Source organism: Gouania willdenowi, chromosome 19, assembly GCF_900634775.1.
Source record: "Gouania willdenowi chromosome 19, fGouWil2.1, whole genome shotgun sequence".
Classification (NCBI taxonomy): domain Eukaryota; kingdom Metazoa; phylum Chordata; class Actinopteri; order Blenniiformes; family Gobiesocidae; genus Gouania; species Gouania willdenowi.
In genome coordinates, this window is record NC_041062.1 from 2,369,848 (window position 1) to 2,390,337 (window position 20,490).

General features: G+C 37.9%; 1 protein-coding gene across 2 annotated transcripts; it reads left to right on the plus strand.

Annotated features, from left to right (window-relative positions):
* The first annotated feature begins 1,317 nt into the window (after nucleotides 1-1,317).
* LOC114481630 (ATP-citrate synthase-like) lies at nucleotides 1,318-20,490 on the plus strand. Of its 2 annotated transcripts, XM_028476596.1 has the most exons (29): nucleotides 1,318-1,455; nucleotides 4,770-4,951; nucleotides 5,162-5,284; nucleotides 6,536-6,598; nucleotides 6,897-7,087; nucleotides 8,189-8,268; nucleotides 8,442-8,572; nucleotides 8,885-9,003; nucleotides 9,152-9,288; nucleotides 9,551-9,612; nucleotides 9,859-9,976; nucleotides 10,066-10,220; nucleotides 10,341-10,434; nucleotides 11,812-11,868; nucleotides 14,523-14,664; nucleotides 14,927-15,095; nucleotides 15,180-15,284; nucleotides 15,374-15,570; nucleotides 15,659-15,740; nucleotides 15,830-15,940; nucleotides 16,033-16,160; nucleotides 16,595-16,688; nucleotides 16,802-16,956; nucleotides 17,535-17,685; nucleotides 17,788-17,931; nucleotides 18,051-18,164; nucleotides 18,581-18,663; nucleotides 20,073-20,149; nucleotides 20,225-20,490. In XM_028476596.1, exons 2-29 carry the CDS (start codon nucleotides 4,793-4,795, stop codon nucleotides 20,317-20,319), a joined length of 3,336 nt encoding a protein of 1,111 aa, XP_028332397.1. In that variant the 5' UTR covers nucleotides 1,318-1,455; nucleotides 4,770-4,792; the 3' UTR covers nucleotides 20,320-20,490. The 2 variants fall into 2 exon arrangements, with proteins under 2 accessions (XP_028332397.1, XP_028332398.1); XM_028476597.1 differs by lacking the exon at nucleotides 11,812-11,868.

Here is a 20,490-nt window from a genome sequence, read left to right on the forward strand (position 1 = left end):
TCACAATGCAATTATGGAATTTAATTTGTTAATCATAACATTAAGACACTTTTAACTTCCTAAAGTAATCTTGTTTAGAGTACCTGCTTCAGTACAGTAAATGCAGAAAAAAGGTTCTTTTATTCAGGTCTTTGTAAATCTTTCTTATACATATTTATTGTCAAAACATTTTTTTTTATTTTGGCTGAAATATAATTGGGTTTTCTAGTAAATTAATCATATCTCGGCATAAACATTGGTATTTTATGCATGGAAATATTAATTCTTATATACTTTTGATATAATAGGCCAACAACATTTTTCATGATGACCACTTTTTAACCAGACTACTTTATTCATCAAAAATATTCGCCTGTCCTGATCCAACTGAATTTGACCAATCCTAAGGTGATAAATGGGTGAATGAACGTCTGATTTATTAGCTTAATAAGTGGAAAAACTGATATTTTAAAAATGACATTTTTGTATTGACTCCAATTGTTTGCAAAATATTCTTAAAAATTAGGTTTTTGAGATCCAATTCAGATATTTTTCAAACATTTACAATAACTCCAAAATGTTGTCATTTTTGAAAAAGAACATTGAAAGTATATTTAACAAGAATGTGGAAGTACCAGTATTTATGACACTATTTACAGTAAAACTGTAGGCTGAGCTCAACTCTTAATAAATAAAATCTGTGTGCATCGTTCGTATAGAACAATCTGAAGATGGACTTTAACAAATTTGGTGTAATGTAGGATTAATGAGTTTTACTGTGTTTTTTTTTTTTTTTTTTGGAAAAACAAACAGTGAAGAACTTCATACATTGCAATGTGTGTAAGTCTACATTGGTTTATGCGGTATTGGGGCTCATTTTGCCCAAAAGTTGTAAATCTGTCGCACATATTGTTGATTTGTTGTGAATTTTCATTAAAAAAACCCAAAAACAAACACATCTCAGGAGGTACAGTTTATTTTTTGATTATAGATTTTTTTTTCCTTTTACATGCACACATACTTTTTTTTTTTTTTTTTACCTCATCTATCAACTCTTTAAAATACACCAAAAGGTGAAGTTCAGATTCTAAAACGAGCAAAACATCAGAAATAAATGAATAAAAAGGCCTAATTTCAAGGTTAACGTTGGACGAGACACATGACAGACTAAAATGAAATAAAAAATACAAAAACAAAAATTATTAATTTACTGTTTTGTATGTTAGTTTTGTTTCTCTATAGTGAATTATGTATTCAGGTTATGGCCATTCATTCTTGCGATGGTTAACGCTGACGTCATCACGTGACACCGGTGCAGCCAATCAGGCGCGAGCAGCGTCGCGGAGTCGGTTGTCGCCAGATTATGGTACGACTGTAGAAGACCAGTCAGGGACGGCAGCGGCTGTTAGCTGGGTCGTGTTTCTGACCGACACTCCGCTGTTTTTACTCCAACAAAGTGCTGCTTCCATCGACACGGTAACAGCTGTAACTCTATTGCTTTATATGTCCATGTCAGTCCGCTTTTTGTGCTGGTTTTAGCCGGTCTGTGTGCCGGTGTGATGCTATCGTAGTTAGCCTGAGTGACACAGGACTGCGGTTAGCAGGAGGGAGATGCTCACACACACCCACACGAGACTGGGTTCGACTGCTAACATTTACTGACATTGTACCTAAACAATTTACAACTTTTTTACCCTTCTGAAGCGGGTTGTTTCATTAACACTGATACAATACTGTTGTTATCAACATGTATGGTTACAATTACAGATACTGGCACTGTGTTTTCAGCCTAAACTTAGTTCTTTTTTTTATTGTGTCATCTCATGGAAGCTGCTTCAGATTTACTGAGTCATATATTGAACTCGCTGGTCAGTCTGTGAATAAACTGCATGTGTTCGCTGTTCAGTGGGTGTGGTGTCTATCACAGGAGGTTCAGTCATTGTGAAATACTGACTGACTCCATGTCACAGCATCAACTCCTCCAACAACATCCCCCCCAAGACTGACCCACCAGCCCCCATGGTTGGCTTCATCTTACATCATCTTTACCCCCACCACAGATGCAGCATCCACGTCCAGTGACACATATTTCACAGCTATGTAGCTCCGAACAATAGCCTGGACCTGTGGATTATTACAGGCTAAATACTGGGACATGTGTTCCTGAAAGAATAGCAAGGCCTGACCCTAACACAGAGCCTTCAAAATGCAGTGTTTCTCAAATGGGGGTACGTGTACTCCTTGGGGTACGACATGGTACTACGGGGGTGAGAGAGAGAGAGAGAGAGACATTTACAGACAAAGTGACCGGAAGTTATAAAAACTATAGAAATAAATGTAATCAGGTGCCACTAAATCATTGTTTTTCAATTGTTATAGATTATTGATAGATTATTTTGTGATGAATGCAATGTTGTTGTTTATATATATATATTTATCTTGGTATAGTTTCTTTAAATATTGGGTTTTCATTTTTGTATTTATGTGCCTTAAAAATTAAAAATGAGGTTGTGGAAAAAAAATTAAGACAAAACAGAAAATTGAAAAAATAATACTAATACCATAAAAATAAGATTACAATTGTGATTTTTTTTTTTTTTTTTTTCCCATTCTTTCAGAGGCTCTGTTTTTAGGCGTGTTTTTTTTCCTCCCCAGTGGCTCTAATTTTCTTTTGCACAATATTTCTATTCTATTTCTATCTAAACTAAAATGCAGTAAAAAAAATAATAATAAATAAACATATATATATATATTTATTTCAAACATGATCAAAAACTATATCTAAAAAAAATCTCTTTGGAGTTGCCAGAATTTCTTTATATCAAAATGGGGTAACTATCCAAAAAAAAGGTTGGGATACACTGGACTTATTACTGTTTCTTTTGCACTTACTTAGAAAATGAGATTAACATGTGTTATCACTCGTTCATTCCATCGTTGTTTTTAAATGGGGTACTTGGATTGAAAAATAAGATAATAGGGGTACTTGAGCCAAAAAAGTTTGACAACCACTGCTGTAAACTGAATTGATTCTACTGTTGTGTAAAAAAAAAAAAATAGCCATACAACCAAAATAAAGTGTTATCAGTAAAATGGACAGAAGAGAATAGATAAGATGCTTGTAATTAAGGTGGCAGTTAGTTATGAAGAGATTATGCCTTCTGCTCATAAATCTTGAGTCATAACCTAGATAACAAGGGATTTGCTCTGTCTAATTTAGAGATGTTCAAACTATAAGCATTATCTAAAAGCAATTTGGATCTGCAGTCGTGCATCTTTGAGCAACCGGTGGAAGTTTGCAGATCAGGTCAGACAACATAGTGTAACGTTTGAAACAGGATCCACAGGTTCTGTGTAACCCGTCATGCAGCTTGTAACCATATCTTATTTGATCACTTTTTTAGTGTGAGTCTCAAACAAGTTTTGTACCTTCTTCATGCCAAAGGGATGTCTTTATATAGGAAGACATGTTTTCTCTCTGTCCACCAATGCAAATTCCCAAATATGTGTGTTATAAGAGAGCATGCCATGTGGTCAATATTGTCGCTCGCTCTGGTTAAAGTTTTGAATATATGTGTAGAATTGTTCCATCATGTTGTGTAAATCCTGGTTTACTCTCTTTTTGTGAGAAGGGCCTTTACATGGTTCACAGCAATTGCTTAAAAACATGTTTAGTGTGTAGTTGCAAATACAACACCAGGGAGGGATGATGAAATGTCTTTTCCATCTTATGTTGGTTGTGAACAAGGAGCCATCAGTTCACTGACTGAAAACCTTGAGATTCTGCATAAACTTTGTTTACTGTGGGTGGTTTCAGTGGCGGTTAGTTTTGCTAGCTTACACAGAGAAATGGTTATTTCTAATCAATGTGGGCATTTATTCACAGTAGTATGGATATCAGGACCAAACATCCATCCATCCATCCATCCATCCATAGTCTCGGTATATAGTTGGATTGCTGGATGGGTGGATTTATTATGTAATGTGCTCCGCTTGGCATGTTAGACTGGATATGTTCCTTCTTCCCAGTTAAACACACCAGGATTGGAGCGTTTATTGTAGTTTCATATGACACAATAATTATTGTTAACTTGTGATTTACTGAGGTTCCTTTCCTTTAGTTTCTCACTGAGACCTGTCTACCAGGCTGAAAATATCATTCAATAAGTTAAAAACCTTCAAAAAGATGTCCTCATTTTTTCCTCCTGGTTTAATTTAAGGACAGATGGTGAGGCCTAAAGGCTTAGACACGATGTATTGATTTTCTCTATGTTCTCAGATTTCTCTCCCAACACAATTCATTGACCTCAGGGGTGAGGATTCGGAATGGCATTTTACGCAAAGTTGGACAGTCATAAATGGCCCATTTTGTGATCTCTCACAACACACTGTCATGTATTTACACCGGTGAAAATTACAGCAAGCTTATCAATTTCTTGACATTGATAAAACTGTTTTTTGTTCTTGTAAAACAGTTGCTTAATGAACAGTATCTTCAGATTAGCATATGGTCTTACTTTAACTCTTTTTTTTTTTTGTCAGCTCGCCCTTAGAATGTGTTTTGTGTGATGGTTCTGGATAATTCAAAGCCACTTGGTTTGAAATCAATGTCGAGCAATCATTGTTTTGTCCTTCGGATTAAATCCCTTCTTCAGTTTAACTGCTCTTCATTTTTTAAAACAAATCAAGGGAGTTTATAATCATTTCACTTTGCTTGATTTTCAGTTTTTTTTTTCTATGCATAAAAATTGTCTTGAGACCCTGCCATGACACGCCCCTTTTCCTTCAAGGCCCTGTGCTGCTCGGTGCTGTCATGTCTGCCAAAGCCATTTCAGAGCAGACGGGGAAGGAGTTCCTATACAAGTACATCAGCACCTCGGCGGCTGTGCAGAATCGCTTCCGCTACGCTCGCGTAACTGCTGACACCGACTGGGACCGACTCACGCAGGAGCAGCCGTGGCTGCTGACAGAGGTAGGACTGTCAACACATGCTGCTCTATGGAACGCCAAGAGTCTGCTTTGTACTCTTTGTTTATTCTCTGACTGTGAATGATGATAAAAATCTTTGTACACAACATAAGAGATTCATTATTGCAGCAGGATGTCACATGCTTTTAACTGGGTCTCATCAACCTCCAACTTTTCTGTGATATCTGTCATTCCATCTTTTCTGTTTATCAAGCGTTTGGTGGTCAAACCAGATCAACTGATAAAGCGGCGTGGAAAGCTCGGGCTGGTGGGCATCAACCTTGACCTGCATGGAGTCCGCGACTGGCTAAAAACGCACTTTATGAAAGAGACCACTGTGAGTTGATTAACACTACCTATTTCTGGTCAGCACTTGAACTAAATAAACGTTGATGGTTGGTTATAAGGCTGTACACTAAAATATCACAAATAAAATGCATGCGAATAGTAGTTACAATGCTGCACTTGTTCTTTATCTGTCTTGTGAATATTTATGCCAATGTTCTTTGTGTTGATTAGATTATTAAGCTCCTGTTGTTCTAATTACTGTTCTTTCCAGTTCATGTGATAAATCAGCCCCTGGTACCTCGTGTTGTTTAAGTACTAATATTTATCCTCAGTCATCAGTAGAGTCAGATGTGGGAGGATTATTATCTGACAGGAAAAGTTATTATTACAGAGTGCACTAAAATCCGATAATTAAATTAGCTTTAAATAATGTAACCCTCACAGTTAACCTCTGTTTATTAAAAGTGGGACAATATATCGTGATATTTAAACGTCACCGGATGTGTCGTCAAGGTTACAAGAGGTATTGCATACACACCAGATTGTTTGTTTTTATTTTTTTATCTTCCTACTGAGTTGAAAAGGTCACACCCAGAGTAAATATGTACAGTTAGTGAAATAAAAGCATGGATATTATTCCAACAGTAATTCTTTGTCTTTTTCCTTTTGCAAAAATATTGTATCGTTATCGGAAGCCCTTTATTGTATCGTAATCTCACCTCTACTATTTATCAGTGTTGCTTATTATACCAGCAGTTTACACACTTTACTTTTTTTTGCCACAAAGGGAAGTTTATAGCAACCTGATGGCAGAATTAAGCCTTCAAGTCAACTAAAGTCATATTACTTCCAGCAACAATTAAATATGCAATTATGTTAAATTAATGCTATCCCTTTAAGGTGTAATGGTTATAATTAGATGACTGCTGCTGCCAAGAGTGATGCAGCGCCACTAGGATTCAAATAAAGTGTTTCCTATTCATTTATTCTGAACTTTTGCCAAGTTATTGACTGATGTGCAGATTCAGCTGAGTAGTCTGATTGCAGTAGTAAATCACATGACAGCCTACATATGAAACACGTGAGCTCTATTAGTCCCACTGTACTGTTCTACTGCTCCAAGAGGCATGCTGTGCCCCAGGCCTCAGGTTATGTTTAGACCTGCCAGGTCAGAGGGGGCTCTATTTTGGTCCATCATTCAGAAGCCTTTTTCTTCCACTGAAACCCCTTTTAGAGTATTGTTGTTGTTGTTTTTTTTGTGTCAGAGTGTGATTTAATTGATGTAAGCATCTTTTATTAGGTGGGGAAGGCCAAAGGTGTGCTGAGGAACTTTCTCATCGAGCCATTTGTTCCACATGAGCAGGTAATTTATATATTTATCCTATTATGAGAGCCAGTTAATTTCCTTTTATCACCTTTTATTGTTGATTTGTTCTACTTTCTCCACCCACGTTAGAAATGAAAGCAAACACTCAAACAGCTGATTAGAGATCATTCCTTTTATGTTGTTTGTTTTGTATGAAGGTTAGTGTGCTAAAGACAAAGTATGTGTTTCATTATTTAACCTGTAAAACAGCGGGTTAACGCGTTACACACCCTGTTTGTAAACAGTGTGTCAGCACAGCCTTTAAACACAATGCCTCTCCTCTTCTCTCAAACAGGATGAGGAGTTTTACGTGTGTATCTACGCCATGCGGGAAGGTGATCACGTGCTTTTCCACCACGAGGGAGGAGTGGAGGTGGGTGATGTGGACGCCAAGGCCCAACGGCTGATGGTGGCAGTGGATGAAAAACTCACCGAGGACCAGGTCACAGAGCAGCTCCTCACAAATGTTTCTGAAGACAAGAAACAGTACGTGTTTGTGTAGTGTAGTGTGTGGTTTATTTTTGCATAAATTTAACTGTTTGTGTAACAGTCACTTTAAGCTGGAAGTGCAGCTGAAGAATATTTATAGTATGTTTTAATTCAACAAAAAACTTAGACTTTTGGCCAACTTACAGCCATGGATAACAACTTTAAGATTTAAGAAATAACATTTTTAAGGCCTGCACTGCAAAGCTGGTTGTGGCGGTAAAAAAACCAAACAACAACATATTGGACCAAAAATGTGCAACTACCTTCATGATTACAAGGCATGCAGAAAGTGTTTATTACTGTGATAGATGGTTATGCAATGAACAACAGGATACATACTATCATTTATACATGTTTATGAAATACACAAAAAACACATTTTGGATACATATGTAGTATACAGGGTCCCCACAGTCATGAAATTCCTGGAAAAGTTATGGAATGTAAAATAAAATAGGCTGCTCCTGCTACTGTCCTCCCATGTTATGTGTGATTGTCTTTTCATGTTTCTTTGACGAGATGAAGCTGAAATGAAATTTTGTTGCTCTGTAACGTGTGCAATGATGAATAAAGATTGATTGATTGACTAATAAAAGAAGCTTGGGAAAAACTATCCCCTTAAATCTATATATTTGTAAATAGTTTTCAGGAATTTAAAGCCAACTGATTTCATCTAAACCTGTTTTAAACAATGCATTCAGTTACTTCTCACCTGATCTACTGATGGCTGGGATCGTTGGCTAGATGAATCAAACGTGACGCTCATGCTATAGGTATAGAAGGACTTCCTTCAGTGTGAACTGTTAAAAGCCTAAAAACTCTCTGTGTTGCTGATTTACTCAGAATTGTAGAGTAAAGCGATCATTCCTTCCTCTGCTGCGGTCCTCGACTCCTACGCTGCTGTGACCTTGTGTTGAAATATTTTAGCGCACTACCAAACTCCCTTTTATTCAAAACATCCATCCTGTTTATTCTCTTCTGACATAAACAAAATGGAACCTCATGAAGTTGACATCTGTCTACTGCTATTGCTTTAAGTGGTTATTTAGTAGTAATTTAACCTTTACTTAATCTTTCTGTGTTTTCTTTTCTTCAAAGGGTCATTGCCACTTTTATCGTGGGGCTGTTCACTTTATATGAGGAACTCTACTTCACTTACCTTGAGATCAACCCACTGGGTAAACACTGTTCAGTGTTCTTAATCAGACTTTCCTACTATTGTTAACGTAACCACACCCTTTTTTTTTTTTTTTTTTACAGTTGCTCAGATTATTCTAAAGTTAGCTATGTGAAAGGATTAATCACTTTGTTATAATTTGCATTTTTTTTGCCTTTTTTCTCTTCAAACCAGTTGTTACCCAAGATGGAGTATTTATCCTTGACATGGCAGCTAAGATTGACGCTACAGCAGACTACATCTGCAAATCTAAATGGGGCGACGTGGAGTTTCCTCCACCTTTTGGCAGAGAGGCGTATCCAGAGGTAAGACCTGAAAGGTCATATTTAAGATCTGAAGGGTCAGAATTAAGCTATTTGTGGGAATTTAGATTTTGACTTTATAGATGGCCGTGTGTCAGAGATGACTTGATGTCTTTTTAAATGGATATATTACTTCTGAATATGCAAGTATTCTAGCATTTAGCGTAAACATGACTTTTGGTGTAATAATGCTTTGTTTTCATACCATTAGTTTGATAATGTTATCTAATATTTGACGCTAACATAATATTGATTATTGTCTATTCCAGGCGTCTTCTACTCATTCATAGGTTATTTTTTAATGATCCTTTTTAGGAAGCCTACATTGCAGACCTGGATGCCAAGAGTGGTGCCAGCCTGAAGTTGACTCTGCTCAACCCACAGGGAAGGATCTGGACTATGGTGGCTGGGGGAGGGGCTTCAGTAGTTTACAGGTAGTCCATTTAGTAAAAAAAAAAAAAAAGTCTTTAGGTTGAACTCAAAGGAGCTTCAACTTGTTGATTTAAACTTTTTAACACAAATTTAAATGAGTATGATTAGAAACAGGACCCAGTAATTAACTTCCGATGCTCACTTTCTCAGTGACACCATCTGTGACCTGGGTGGGGTGGATGAACTGGCAAATTACGGCGAGTATTCAGGAGCGCCCAGCGAACAGCAGACCTACGATTATGCAAAAACCATCCTAGCTCTCATGACACAAGAGAAACACCCTGAAGGTAGGTGCAGCCGACTTTTAATTAAAGCATCTTTCTTTAGAGGTAGGTGTGCTGTCAGAGAATAAAGGACCGATGATGACGGTTTGTGAGTTCGCTCTAGGTTTGGGAATGTGTTGCGTGCCTCTTCTGTAGTTTGTCACAAGACCGCTATTCAGAAGTGCGTGCGGCCAGCAATAGACTCAATGACTGCCACCTAACTAGGTTAGCACGGTGTCAAATTACAACCTTGAGCAGATTCTTTGTGTGTGTGTTTGTCCTGCAGGGAAAGTGCTGATCATTGGAGGAAGTATTGCCAACTTCACCAACGTAGCAGCCACATTTAAGGTGATACACACGAATCATCTTCTAAACCAGTGATTTAGAACATCCACAGGCTTAGTTAAGTAGGCTTAAAATGAGTTTGACACCCCTGTTGTAGATGATACTTATTTCAACAGTAGGTTAATTTTTCTATGTATTGTTTCCATTTTTTATCTTTTTTAGTCTTTTGTCAAAAATATGCAATTTTGCTACCTTCAGCTAAAGCCACTGTTGTAGATTTACGCCTGACCTGTCTCCCTCTCCTTTTAGGGCATTGTCAGGGCCATCAAAGATTACCAAGGGCCTCTGAAGGAACACGAGGTTACCATCTTTGTCAGACGTGGGGGACCCAACTACCAGGAGGGTTTGAGGGTGATGGGAGAAGTAGGTGAGTGAGGTCCTAGAGCTAAAGTGTGTATTAACAAGTCTAGCACCAAACAAAGTGTGTCGATTAAAAACTCTTTCTGTTCTCTGCAGGTAAAACCACTGGTATACCTATCCACGTGTTTGGGACAGAGACTCATATGACAGCCATTGTGGGGATGGCTCTGGGTCACCGACCAATCCCCAACGAGCCTCCGAAGGACGCACACACGGCCAATTTCCTCCTCAGTGCCAGTAATAGTGCAAAGGTCTTTTCATTCAATAACTCCCACGTTAAATATGGCGCTTTAGTGGTTCAATTGAAAACTAAATCATGTGTTTTAATGTTTGGAAACTAAAGTTAGTGTTCTCCAATCTCTTTGCATCAGACTCCTGCTGCAACAAGAACGGCTTCCTTCTCAGAGCCCAGGACGTCGAATGATGTCACTCCAGCAAAAAAATCCAAAGCAGGTCTTCCAGCAGGTAATAAAGAGAGAAGAACTCACCTTCATACTGTGTCCTAATGAAAAAGATCCCAACACATAAACTTATTATTGTTTATAATGATTGAGACATTTTATCCAAAACTCACAATCCGTGTACCCTTCGTTCTTTGGTTATTCCGTTTTAAAACCAAATAAATAAACAATGTGGTTATTTTGTTTGACTGATTTAAAACCAAAACAGACATACAGAAAAACCATATAAGCAGAGAGAGAGTTGACGTCCACTGCACCTCCCTGCTCAGGTCCTGGACCAGGTCTCCTCACACAATAGGACTGTTAAGGATTTATTCAGCAGTTTTCTGGTCCTGCTCATGTTTTCATGCAGTGTGTGGATGTTTTAGCTCATAAAAAGCTGCTCACGTTTTGTTTTGTGGTGTTACGGTCCAAATTGTATCCAGATAATCTGGTGACTGACTATCAACTGTGAGGCTGGTGTGAGGAACAATAGATGTTAGAACTTCTATGATTTGGCACTTTTGCAAAAACAATTACAGCTTTTTTGAGGGCAGTAAAATGTTTATTTCGCAAGTTATAATACCGCTAACAGCAGCCGTCAACACACACAAAAGTTTATCTCAAGAAATGAGGAGCACCAGTAGATTCATCACACCACCTCTTGTTCCACTTATGTGCATGTTTTACGTAACATCCATTTTTGGGTTTTGATTTATTTATGTATTAATAATGTTTCAATTCACCAGTAATGTGACTTATGCGTTGCTTCTTTTTATGTCCGGGAGCAAATCTCCGCCCAGTCACTAGTTTATCTGGATACTATTTGGACAGTAACACTGTTGGGTAACGTTGGCAGATATTCACAGATTCAGACTTCCAGCATCAATAACTCTTTCTCGACACACAAATTACGGCTCTGCCATCAGTGTTAGGTGGACAAAATGATACAAGATAATTTTTTTATCAAACGCAGCAGAATAAAAGTCCGTCTGTGTGTCCCCTCTGTGTGGTGAGATTAAAATATGAAGCTCTCGTTCGAGTTTCCCTTAAATATCCAAATAATATCACACAAACAGAACCAGATTTAATTTTAAAACAGAAAACGCTGCTTGTTTAGTTTTTGATTTTTCTTTTTTCCTGTTTCTGGTTCAAAATTAATAAAAAATTTTTTATTTGGTTTTGAATCAAAATATTCAAAGAACGAAGGGTTCACGGATTAATCACACACTTCTCCTTTTTTCATTTCTCCTTGATTCTTGTGCTTTTTCCTCCTTTTCCCAACACGGTCAAGAATTTTTTGCATTTAATTTAATTTTTTTTATAAATTTCCTCCATCCTCTTGTTTTTACCACACCAACTCTGCTTACCTTCCTCTTTTCCATACCCTTTCTCCTCTAAGACTCTCTTCATTCTATTCTGTGGCCGCTGAAGAATGTGGTCACAGATGACTGTAAGGGTAAGTCGTCAGTGTGCCACGGCCTTGTTAGAACCCGAAATGTAACAGACACGAAATGTAACAAGACCCAAATTGTTATAAAACATTTTTTAAAAAACCCCGAAATGTCACAACTGCTCAATAATGTATCGGAGATGCTGAGCCTAAAACGTAATTTCTTTTGCCTTTTTTTTAATTTAAATTTTTATTTAAGTGTGTGCTATATGTCATTCATCATTCTTGGAGAGCATGACAATAAAAGCTTCTATTCTATAAACGCTTTAATCCACAAATTCCATAAATCATTGACTCACTTTATAATATAATAAAATGATTACACTATTGGGGGAAAATATTTTACCTACCCCATAATGTTATAACAGCAAAAAGTTTTTTACCTTTCGGGCTCAGCATCTTGTTGCATTATTGACCAGTTATTACATTTCAGGTTTTGGGGTCGTTGTTACATTTCGGGTTCTAACGGGCCTCATTACTCTTGACTAACCCCACTTTTGTTTTTCCCATTTGTTTTCATTTTGTTTAATAATAAGTACATGCGAGTGTGACACTAACATGTTTGCGGAGGAGATTGTTTTAAATATTTGGATCTATGACGATATCAGAAAATAATGTACTGTTTTTTTTTTAGCTCTACTCTTCAAACTGCATTATGCTACGATCACCTTGATGTGAAAAAGAGATTCCATCACTGTAACTCGTCTTATCAGTATAAACAAAAGGCATGTGCACATACCAGCAGAGCTTTGCATGGTGGCTTCCCAACAGAGCAGTGAAATATGTTCAGTAAAGCTTTTATAGTCGAGCTGGACTGAATCCTTCTCTTTTTTTTGTCCCTTTTTCTGCTCATTTGTTTATTTCGTGTTCTTGTCCTTTGGGGTGACAGAAGCTCCACAAGCTTCTTCAGGCTGCAGCGGAGGTATGGAAGGGTGTGAAAATGCTTTCTTCCTGCCCTCTCTGTCCTCTCTCCACTCCTCTTAGCCTTCCCCTTTTTTGCCTGATTGTTTAACCACAGTTTGGCCTTTGTTACTTTTATACTGTGGCTGACACACATTCAGTTTTCCTGCTTTGCAATAGCAAATATATCAACGTCATTGGCCTTTACTTGTTTTACCTGAGTCCACATTCATGTACATGTGCATGGCACAGAACTGTGGAGACCTTGGAGCACTAAATCAAATCACAGCTCACATTGATCACTGGGGAAATGAAATGCTCCACAGACGTGGAAAGCAAACAAGACATAAAGATTCTTAATGAAACATATCTCAGAGGTTATTGCATTTGTATTGTTTCACTGTTAAATCAACGTTTAAATGGCGGAGGTGGCGTAACGGTTAAGGAAGTGGGCTTGTGATTGGAGGGTCACTGGTTTGAATCCAACCTAATTACTGTGGGATGTTGGTCAAGTCCCTTAACCCTAACTGCTCGTGTTGAACATCACTTTAGATAAAAGAATCAGAATCAACTTTAGTGACCAAGTAATGTATTGAATACACACGAGGAATTTGTCTTGGTGAACTGTGCTCTCTCTGATAGTGTAAACATTAAATAATAACAATCAACCAGAATAAAGAAAAATAAATAAAAAAGAAGTATAACATAAATATAAAGAGTAGTTAGACTAATATGTGCAAACTAAATAAAATAACAAGATAATAATAATAATAGTAATAATAATAATAATTAAATGAAATAAAAAATACAATAATAATAATAAGATAATGAAATGAAATAAAAATACAATAATAATAATAATAAGATAATAGTGCAGTAGTGCATTGATGAGTAGTGCAGGTGAACATTTAAATGAAAATATTATGTCCATGAACATTCTCAGTGATAGGTTGATCCAGGGTTGTTATGTTTAGTTCCATGGTTATTTCACAGTAAAAGCTTCTCTGAAATGAAATGGCAATCTGTGTTTTAAATTTCTGTGTTCAGCATTTAATGGGCGGGTCAGAAATCAAAGCCGCGTTACGTAACGGAGCCATCATTAGCATAAACCCGACCCTGCTGCTGAAGCACGCCAAACTTCCGCGACCTCCAGCATGCGCAATTTGGCCCCTAGCCAAAAACAAACCACATATTCGGACTCAGGAGAGTAAAACGCATCCACTGGTGCCTTTTTCAATGAAATGAGCACTTTTTTTTGCACCGTGATTTAGTTTTTTGCCTTTATCGGCCCCAGTTTTCACTTTACCCATGAGGCATGCACATATTCAGACCTTTCCGCTGACACCTTGTTTGGCGCGATCCGAGCACTTTTGGAAGCACTGTCGACGCTGGAGCTGCTTTCACACTGCTCTCTCACTTAGACACAGTACACGGAGGCGGCGACCTTCCCGCACGTGGTTGTGCTTCCAGCGCCTCTAACTGACACGCCCCCAGCATCTCAGAGCAGAGAGAAGTGCTTGTTTTTCCATGATTTTGAGACCTAATTTTATATACTGTACTTAGCGATTTTTTCATCTTTCAAATTTGTCTCAGCGGACTTTATTGTTGTGCTTTTATTTAGTTTTCCATCAATCTCTGTCTTCAGGGAGATGCCTCTTCCCTTCCCTCCTTCCCACCTATCTCCTGATTTCTCTCGTCTTGTTTTATACTCTAGCTTCAATCTCTCATGTTTCTCCCATTTTTTTTTTTCCTCTCTTCAGCAAAGGAAACCACGTTGTTCAAAAAAACCACCAAGACCATTGTTTGGGGCATGCAGACCCGTGCTGTGCAAGGCATGATGGACTTTGATTACGTGTGCTCACGAGATGAACCTTCAGTAGCAGCTATGGTCTACCCATTCACGTAGGTTAACACACATTATTAGATTTTTTCTTTGTAACTAAGCTGAAGGAATACGATTATTTGATATTCCATGTGGCCAAGAGAAAGTTTAAAGTATACAGGAACTGGGTTAGCTGTAAAAGTAATCTGTACATGCTTGGGTAAGTTGTGGATATTTATTTTTTCAGAGCTGTTTTTGTCGCTAACAGTAGGGTTCTGTCGTTAGGTCGACTCTCCTTCAGAGATTTTTCATGTTTATCCTCTTCATTCATCTGTTCCTCAGTGGAGACCACAAGCAGAAGTTTTATTGGGGCCACAAAGAGATCCTGCTGCCGGTTTACAAGAACATGGCTGACGCCATGAAGAAGCACCCACAGGTGGACGTCCTCATCAGCTTCGCTTCTCTGCGTTCAGCCTTTGACAGCACTATAGAGGCCATGCAGTATCCACAGGTAGAAATACATCAGCTGTATCGGCTCAATAAGAAATATATGGAGCCTTAAACTGCTGGGTTTACAGTATTTATTATTAAATAGATTCACACCATCGCTATCATTGCCGAGGGCATCCCTGAAGCTCAGACGAGAAAGATGATCAAAATGGCTGATGAGAAGGGAGTCACTATAATTGGCCCCGCCACGGTAAAACCGTACACTAAATGTAGCAACAGTTTGGCATTATACAAATGTCTTTATCTGTGAATTTTAAGTCCAACTTTTTTTCTTCTCAGGTTGGCGGCATCAAACCAGGTTGTTTTAAAATTGGTAACACAGGTGGGATGCTGGACAACATCCTGGCCTCTAAGCTTTACCGCCCTGGCAGCGTAGCTTACGTTTCTCGCTCTGGAGGGATGTCCAATGAGCTGAACAACATCATCTCACGCACTACAGACGGTGTTTATGAAGGCGTGGCCATCGGTGGAGACAGGTAGATTTATTTTATTTATTTTTTATTCTGTTGATATTTTTTTTGGGCTTGATGATTCTATTTATATCCTGTGATCATCTCTGCTCAGATATCCAGGCTCCACCTTCATGGATCATGTCCTTCGTTATCAGGACACTCCAGGAGTGAAGATGATCATCATGCTGGGAGAGGTCAAAGAAGCTTCAAAATGTCGTTTTTTTTTCCTGGGCTCCTCATCTTTTTCTCATTCCTAAACTGTTTGTTTCCTTTTCACTTTCAGATTGGAGGCACAGAGGAGTACAGAATCTGCCAGGGCATCCAAGAGGGCAGGATAACCAAGCCTGTGGTGTGCTGGTGTATCGGCACCTGTGCCACCATGTTTGCCTCAGAGGTCTGTCGTTGTTCAGTTAAAGCAGCAGATCTCACAACAGCTGCTGTCAGCGGACTTATATTCACCTTAACATGCAACACTGCCCCCTACAGGTTCAGTTTGGCCATGCAGGGGCCTGTGCTAACCAAGCTTCAGAGACGGCAGTAGCCAAGAACCAGGCCTTGAGGGACGCCGGGGCGTATGTGCCAAAGAGCTTCGATGAGCTTGGAAACGTCATCAGGTGAGAAGTTCAGTGAATAGTTATGTTTAAGTTGGTTTTAAACAATTTTATTTAAGTTTTATACATAAAGGCTGACATTACGCTGTCATTATTATGACACGACACTTGTCATTTGCATGAATAAGGTGTCATTTAGGCTGTTAGTAAGTGTTGTCTGTTACCCTAACGGTATAGAACTGTTCAGGGGGTTTCATTGAGAGAACATAACCACAAACTTAACCCCTAACCACACTAGATCCCTTCAACTAATCCAAAAAAATCCAACTTAGCTCCAAAGGTATCATAATTTAGCGAACAACACTTAATGACAGCCTTCATGACACCTTATTCATGCTAATGACGGCGTAATGTCAGCCTTATGTATAAAACTTCAAGTAAAGTGTTACCAAAACATTTCTAGTTTTTTCTGATTATAGTCTTTTGTGATGAAACAGTACCGTTTATGAAGAACTGGTGGCCAACGGCACCATCGTTCCTGCTCAGGAGGTTCCTCCTCCAACGGTACCCATGGATTACTCCTGGGCAAGGGTACGATTGTTTTATGTTCTCTTTGAAAAAGTGAAGATTATCATAAACTTTCATTTTTATTAATAGTGTTTATTAAACCTCTCTTATTTTGTTGTAAATATCATTTCTTTCAGGAGTTGGGCCTGATTCGTAAACCTGCGTCTTTTATGACGAGCATCTGTGACGAGCGAGGCCAGGAGCTGATCTACGCGGGCATGCCCATCACTGAGGTCTTTAAAGAGGAGATGGGTTTAGGAGGGGTGTTAGGTTTGCTCTGGTTCCAGCGCAGGTGAGTGGACATAACATGAACATAACCAGGGTTACGTCATTGTGATTTAATTGTAATTGGAAAAAATGCTGGTCAATTGTTTTTTTTTCCTCAGAAAGTCGATTACGTTCTCAATTACTAAAGTTCAACTACAATTCATCACAATTACTGAGCCTGAACTAAATAACTTAATAAAAGTTAACCTTCCTCTTGTGTTAGCTTTCTGTTAGCATCTCTAATGCTAACGAGTCTTAAATCAGCTGTAAAATACACTAAAAACAAATATTTATCATCTAATTTATTTCCTATCTATTTGTTACCTTGTTAGACTTCCTAATCATTGAAAATATAGGTTTTCTTATTTATGGTGTGGTGTGTATACCCCTCGATTATATTATTTTTAAATGATATATGTGTAGGACTGTACATAAAACTGTAACCTTGTTCCCAGGTTTTGTGTTTAATTGTACTTGACAATTTTTATAGAATTTTTATGCCAATTACAATGTCAATTATCTCAACTCCATTACAATTTAATTATGATTAAGACAGCAACGGATGTTTTAATATAACATAACATCTCTGCTCTCTTTATCTAGGCTCCCGCGCTACGCATGCCACTTTATTGAAATGTGCCTGATGGTCACAGCTGATCACGGACCGGCTGTTTCTGGTGCTCACAACACGATCGTGTGCGCTCGCGCTGGCAAAGACCTCATCTCCAGCCTCACCTCTGGTTTACTCACCATCGTCAGTCCTGCTCTCATACATTTTAGCACCTCATCATACAATGTCCAATATATTTATGAAGAATCTTTTTCTCTTTATTTAAACTTTAATGATGAAATCCAGGGGGACCGTTTTGGAGGAGCTCTGGATGCAGCTGCTAAACAGTTCAGCAAAGCGTTTGACAGCGGCATGCTGCCCATGGAGTTCGTCAATAAGATGAAGAAAGATGGCAAGCTGATCATGGGCATTGGACACAGGGTCAAATCGGTAATTTCATCAGACATAAACTGTGTTTTTTGGTTGGTTTATTGCTTATATTGGATTTTAAGTATTACGTTTTTGAAATAAACTCACAGAAAGTTTTTTGTTTTGTTTTTTATCCTCAGATCAACAATCCAGACATGCGGGTGCAGATCCTGAAGGACTATGTGAAGCAGAATTTTCCCTCCTCCCACCTGCTGGATTACGCCCTGGATGTGGAAAAGATCACAACGTCAAAGGTAGCAAATCACACAAAGAAAAAAAAAAACATCAGGAATGGGAAAAAATATTCAGAACAAAACACATTTGTTTAAAAGTTTTTAATGCACTCGTGGAGTGAAATGAATGAAAATCAGAATCAGAAATACTTTATTTATCACAGGGTTAAATTACTTATGTCACCAAGGCTCGAGAAATATTACAAATCAAAGAAAGAAAGAGAAAATAAAACGTACATAATTAAGTAAGACTATTAATTAAAATGTTCTATATTAACTCTGTGTGAATGCAAACAGTATTTGTATCTTTTCCTCAAATATTTTAGTTGTAATGATATTTTGCAACACATTTAAAACTCTCCTTTTCCCCACAGCATCTACACAATTCTTTTGAAAAAATGAGTAAAGCTTTTAATGTGACTTTTTCCACGTTTCAGAAACCAAACCTGATCCTCAACGTTGACGGTCTGATTGGTGTTGCCTTTGTGGACCTGCTCCGGACATGTGGTGGTTTTACACGGTGAGAAAATGAGAAAGTTCAGTATAAACAGGGTTCCTGCGAATCCTTAAAAATTCTTAAAATACATTAAATTCCTAAATCTATAAATAAGGCCTTAATTGTCATTAAAATATCTTAAATCAAAGTTTCAAAAGTCTTACATTTGTAATTAGTCTCACATTTAAAAATAAATGCTAACGTTAGTTGTTTTTTTTATGTTTAAACAACATGGGAAAATGTAAATTTAATTAAAATTGCCTGTGAAACTCTGATTTTTCTAAATGGTTTTTATTTTTTTCTGTTTTTGTTGTTTTATATATTTCTGGCTATTTTTGTAGTTATGTTGTGTTTTTGATTATTTTAGTCTGTTTTTTTTTGTGTATTTTACCATCATTTACTGTATTTTTGTGTGTTTACTTTGTAGGCCGACAGTTGCACATCTGCACTAGATACTAGAAAAAAATGACCCTAACCCTGTAATTAATGTAGCATTTTGTTTTTTCCCCCAATTATGTTTACTGTGAAGTTTGTCTTAAATTTGATTTTTAAATGGCAATAAAAAAAAGTCTTGAGATTAATTTGAGTAAAGCTGTAGGAAACCTGGTAAAGGCTTCCAAGAATGCATTTTGGAAAACATTGTGAAGAGTTTTATTGTATAATAAGTAGGGATGTCCCAATACAACTGTTTCACTTCCGATACGATACCGATATAGCAGCCTTGAGTATTGGCCGATACAAATATTGATCCGATACGATATCAGCACGAATCATATACATTTTTATTACTTATTTTGTTGTGTGGAATGTTATAAAAGGCTTGATCAGGTGATGTTACTCAGAACAATAGTCATGTGTGTGGTGGGAACAAATGAGGGCGGGGACAAAAACTTATCAGAGCAGACTGATGACATCATCACTGTGTGTTCCAAAATGGGTGGGGCAAAGAGGTGGGCTCTCCAGTGATTGGCTCTGGCGCACATGTGGCTACGGAGTGATTAAACAGGTAGGACCAAAGTTCTAAGGTTCTAACTGATGACATCACCGTATGTTGGCGGAGGTGATAAATGCTTTACAAATTCCTACAGAGTCCTACCTTAACACTGATGATGTCATCAGTCCTACCTCGGATCGAAACACCCCTAATAATAAGAAATAATTGGTTTCTTGATTAAATAAAACCCAAAAAACTTGAAAATTTAAACACATTTCAGACTTCCTAAAAATAATTAATTCACATTTACCTTATTCCTTGTTAACACACACATTAGTTTAGCTTTTTTATTTGTATGTTTAAAAGTTTTCTCTCACCAAATCTAGGAATTACAATTCCCTGTGGATGCTTTTGTAAACACTCCAAGTCTTTGTGGAGAGCTCACAGTTGTGCTTTGTTTTTCTGAATGATTTAAAAAAAAAAAAAAAAACGATTGCAGAGACGAAGCCGATGAGTTTGTGGAGATCGGAGCGCTCAATGGCATCTTTGTCCTGGGCCGCAGCATGGGCTTCATTGGTGAGTCACAAACACACACACACACACACACACACTCTTTGAATGTGACATTTAAACCTGTCGCTGGTATTTCAGGCCACTATCTGGACCAGAAGAGGCTAAAACAAGGACTGTACCGCCACCCCTGGGACGACATCTCCTACGTGCTTCCTGAACACATGTCGATGTAATCTAAACATCCCAACGTATATCTGCACTCCAGATGCCTTGTGGGCGGGGGGTAATACTGAGCAGCATCATTCTGAGAAGTGGACTTTCTAACCAAAGGATCCGCGTAGAAGTTTTCATTTAAGTTTTTACGGAGAATAAAAAGGGGAAGTATTTTTTTTAGGTTTTTTTTA

Excerpts from the sequence above, each read along its gene's own strand:
- LOC114481630 (XM_028476596.1), top strand. The coding sequence starts at position 4,793 with ATGTCTGCCAAAGCCATTTCAGAGCAGACGGGGAAGGAGTTCCTATAC. Across the intron at positions 6,599-6,896 it reads CATTTGTTCCACATGAGCAG|GATGAGGAGTTTTACGTGTG; the intron begins GTAATTTATATA and ends TCTCTCAAACAG. Across the intron at positions 8,269-8,441 it reads CCTTGAGATCAACCCACTGG|TTGTTACCCAAGATGGAGTA; the intron begins GTAAACACTGTT and ends TCTTCAAACCAG.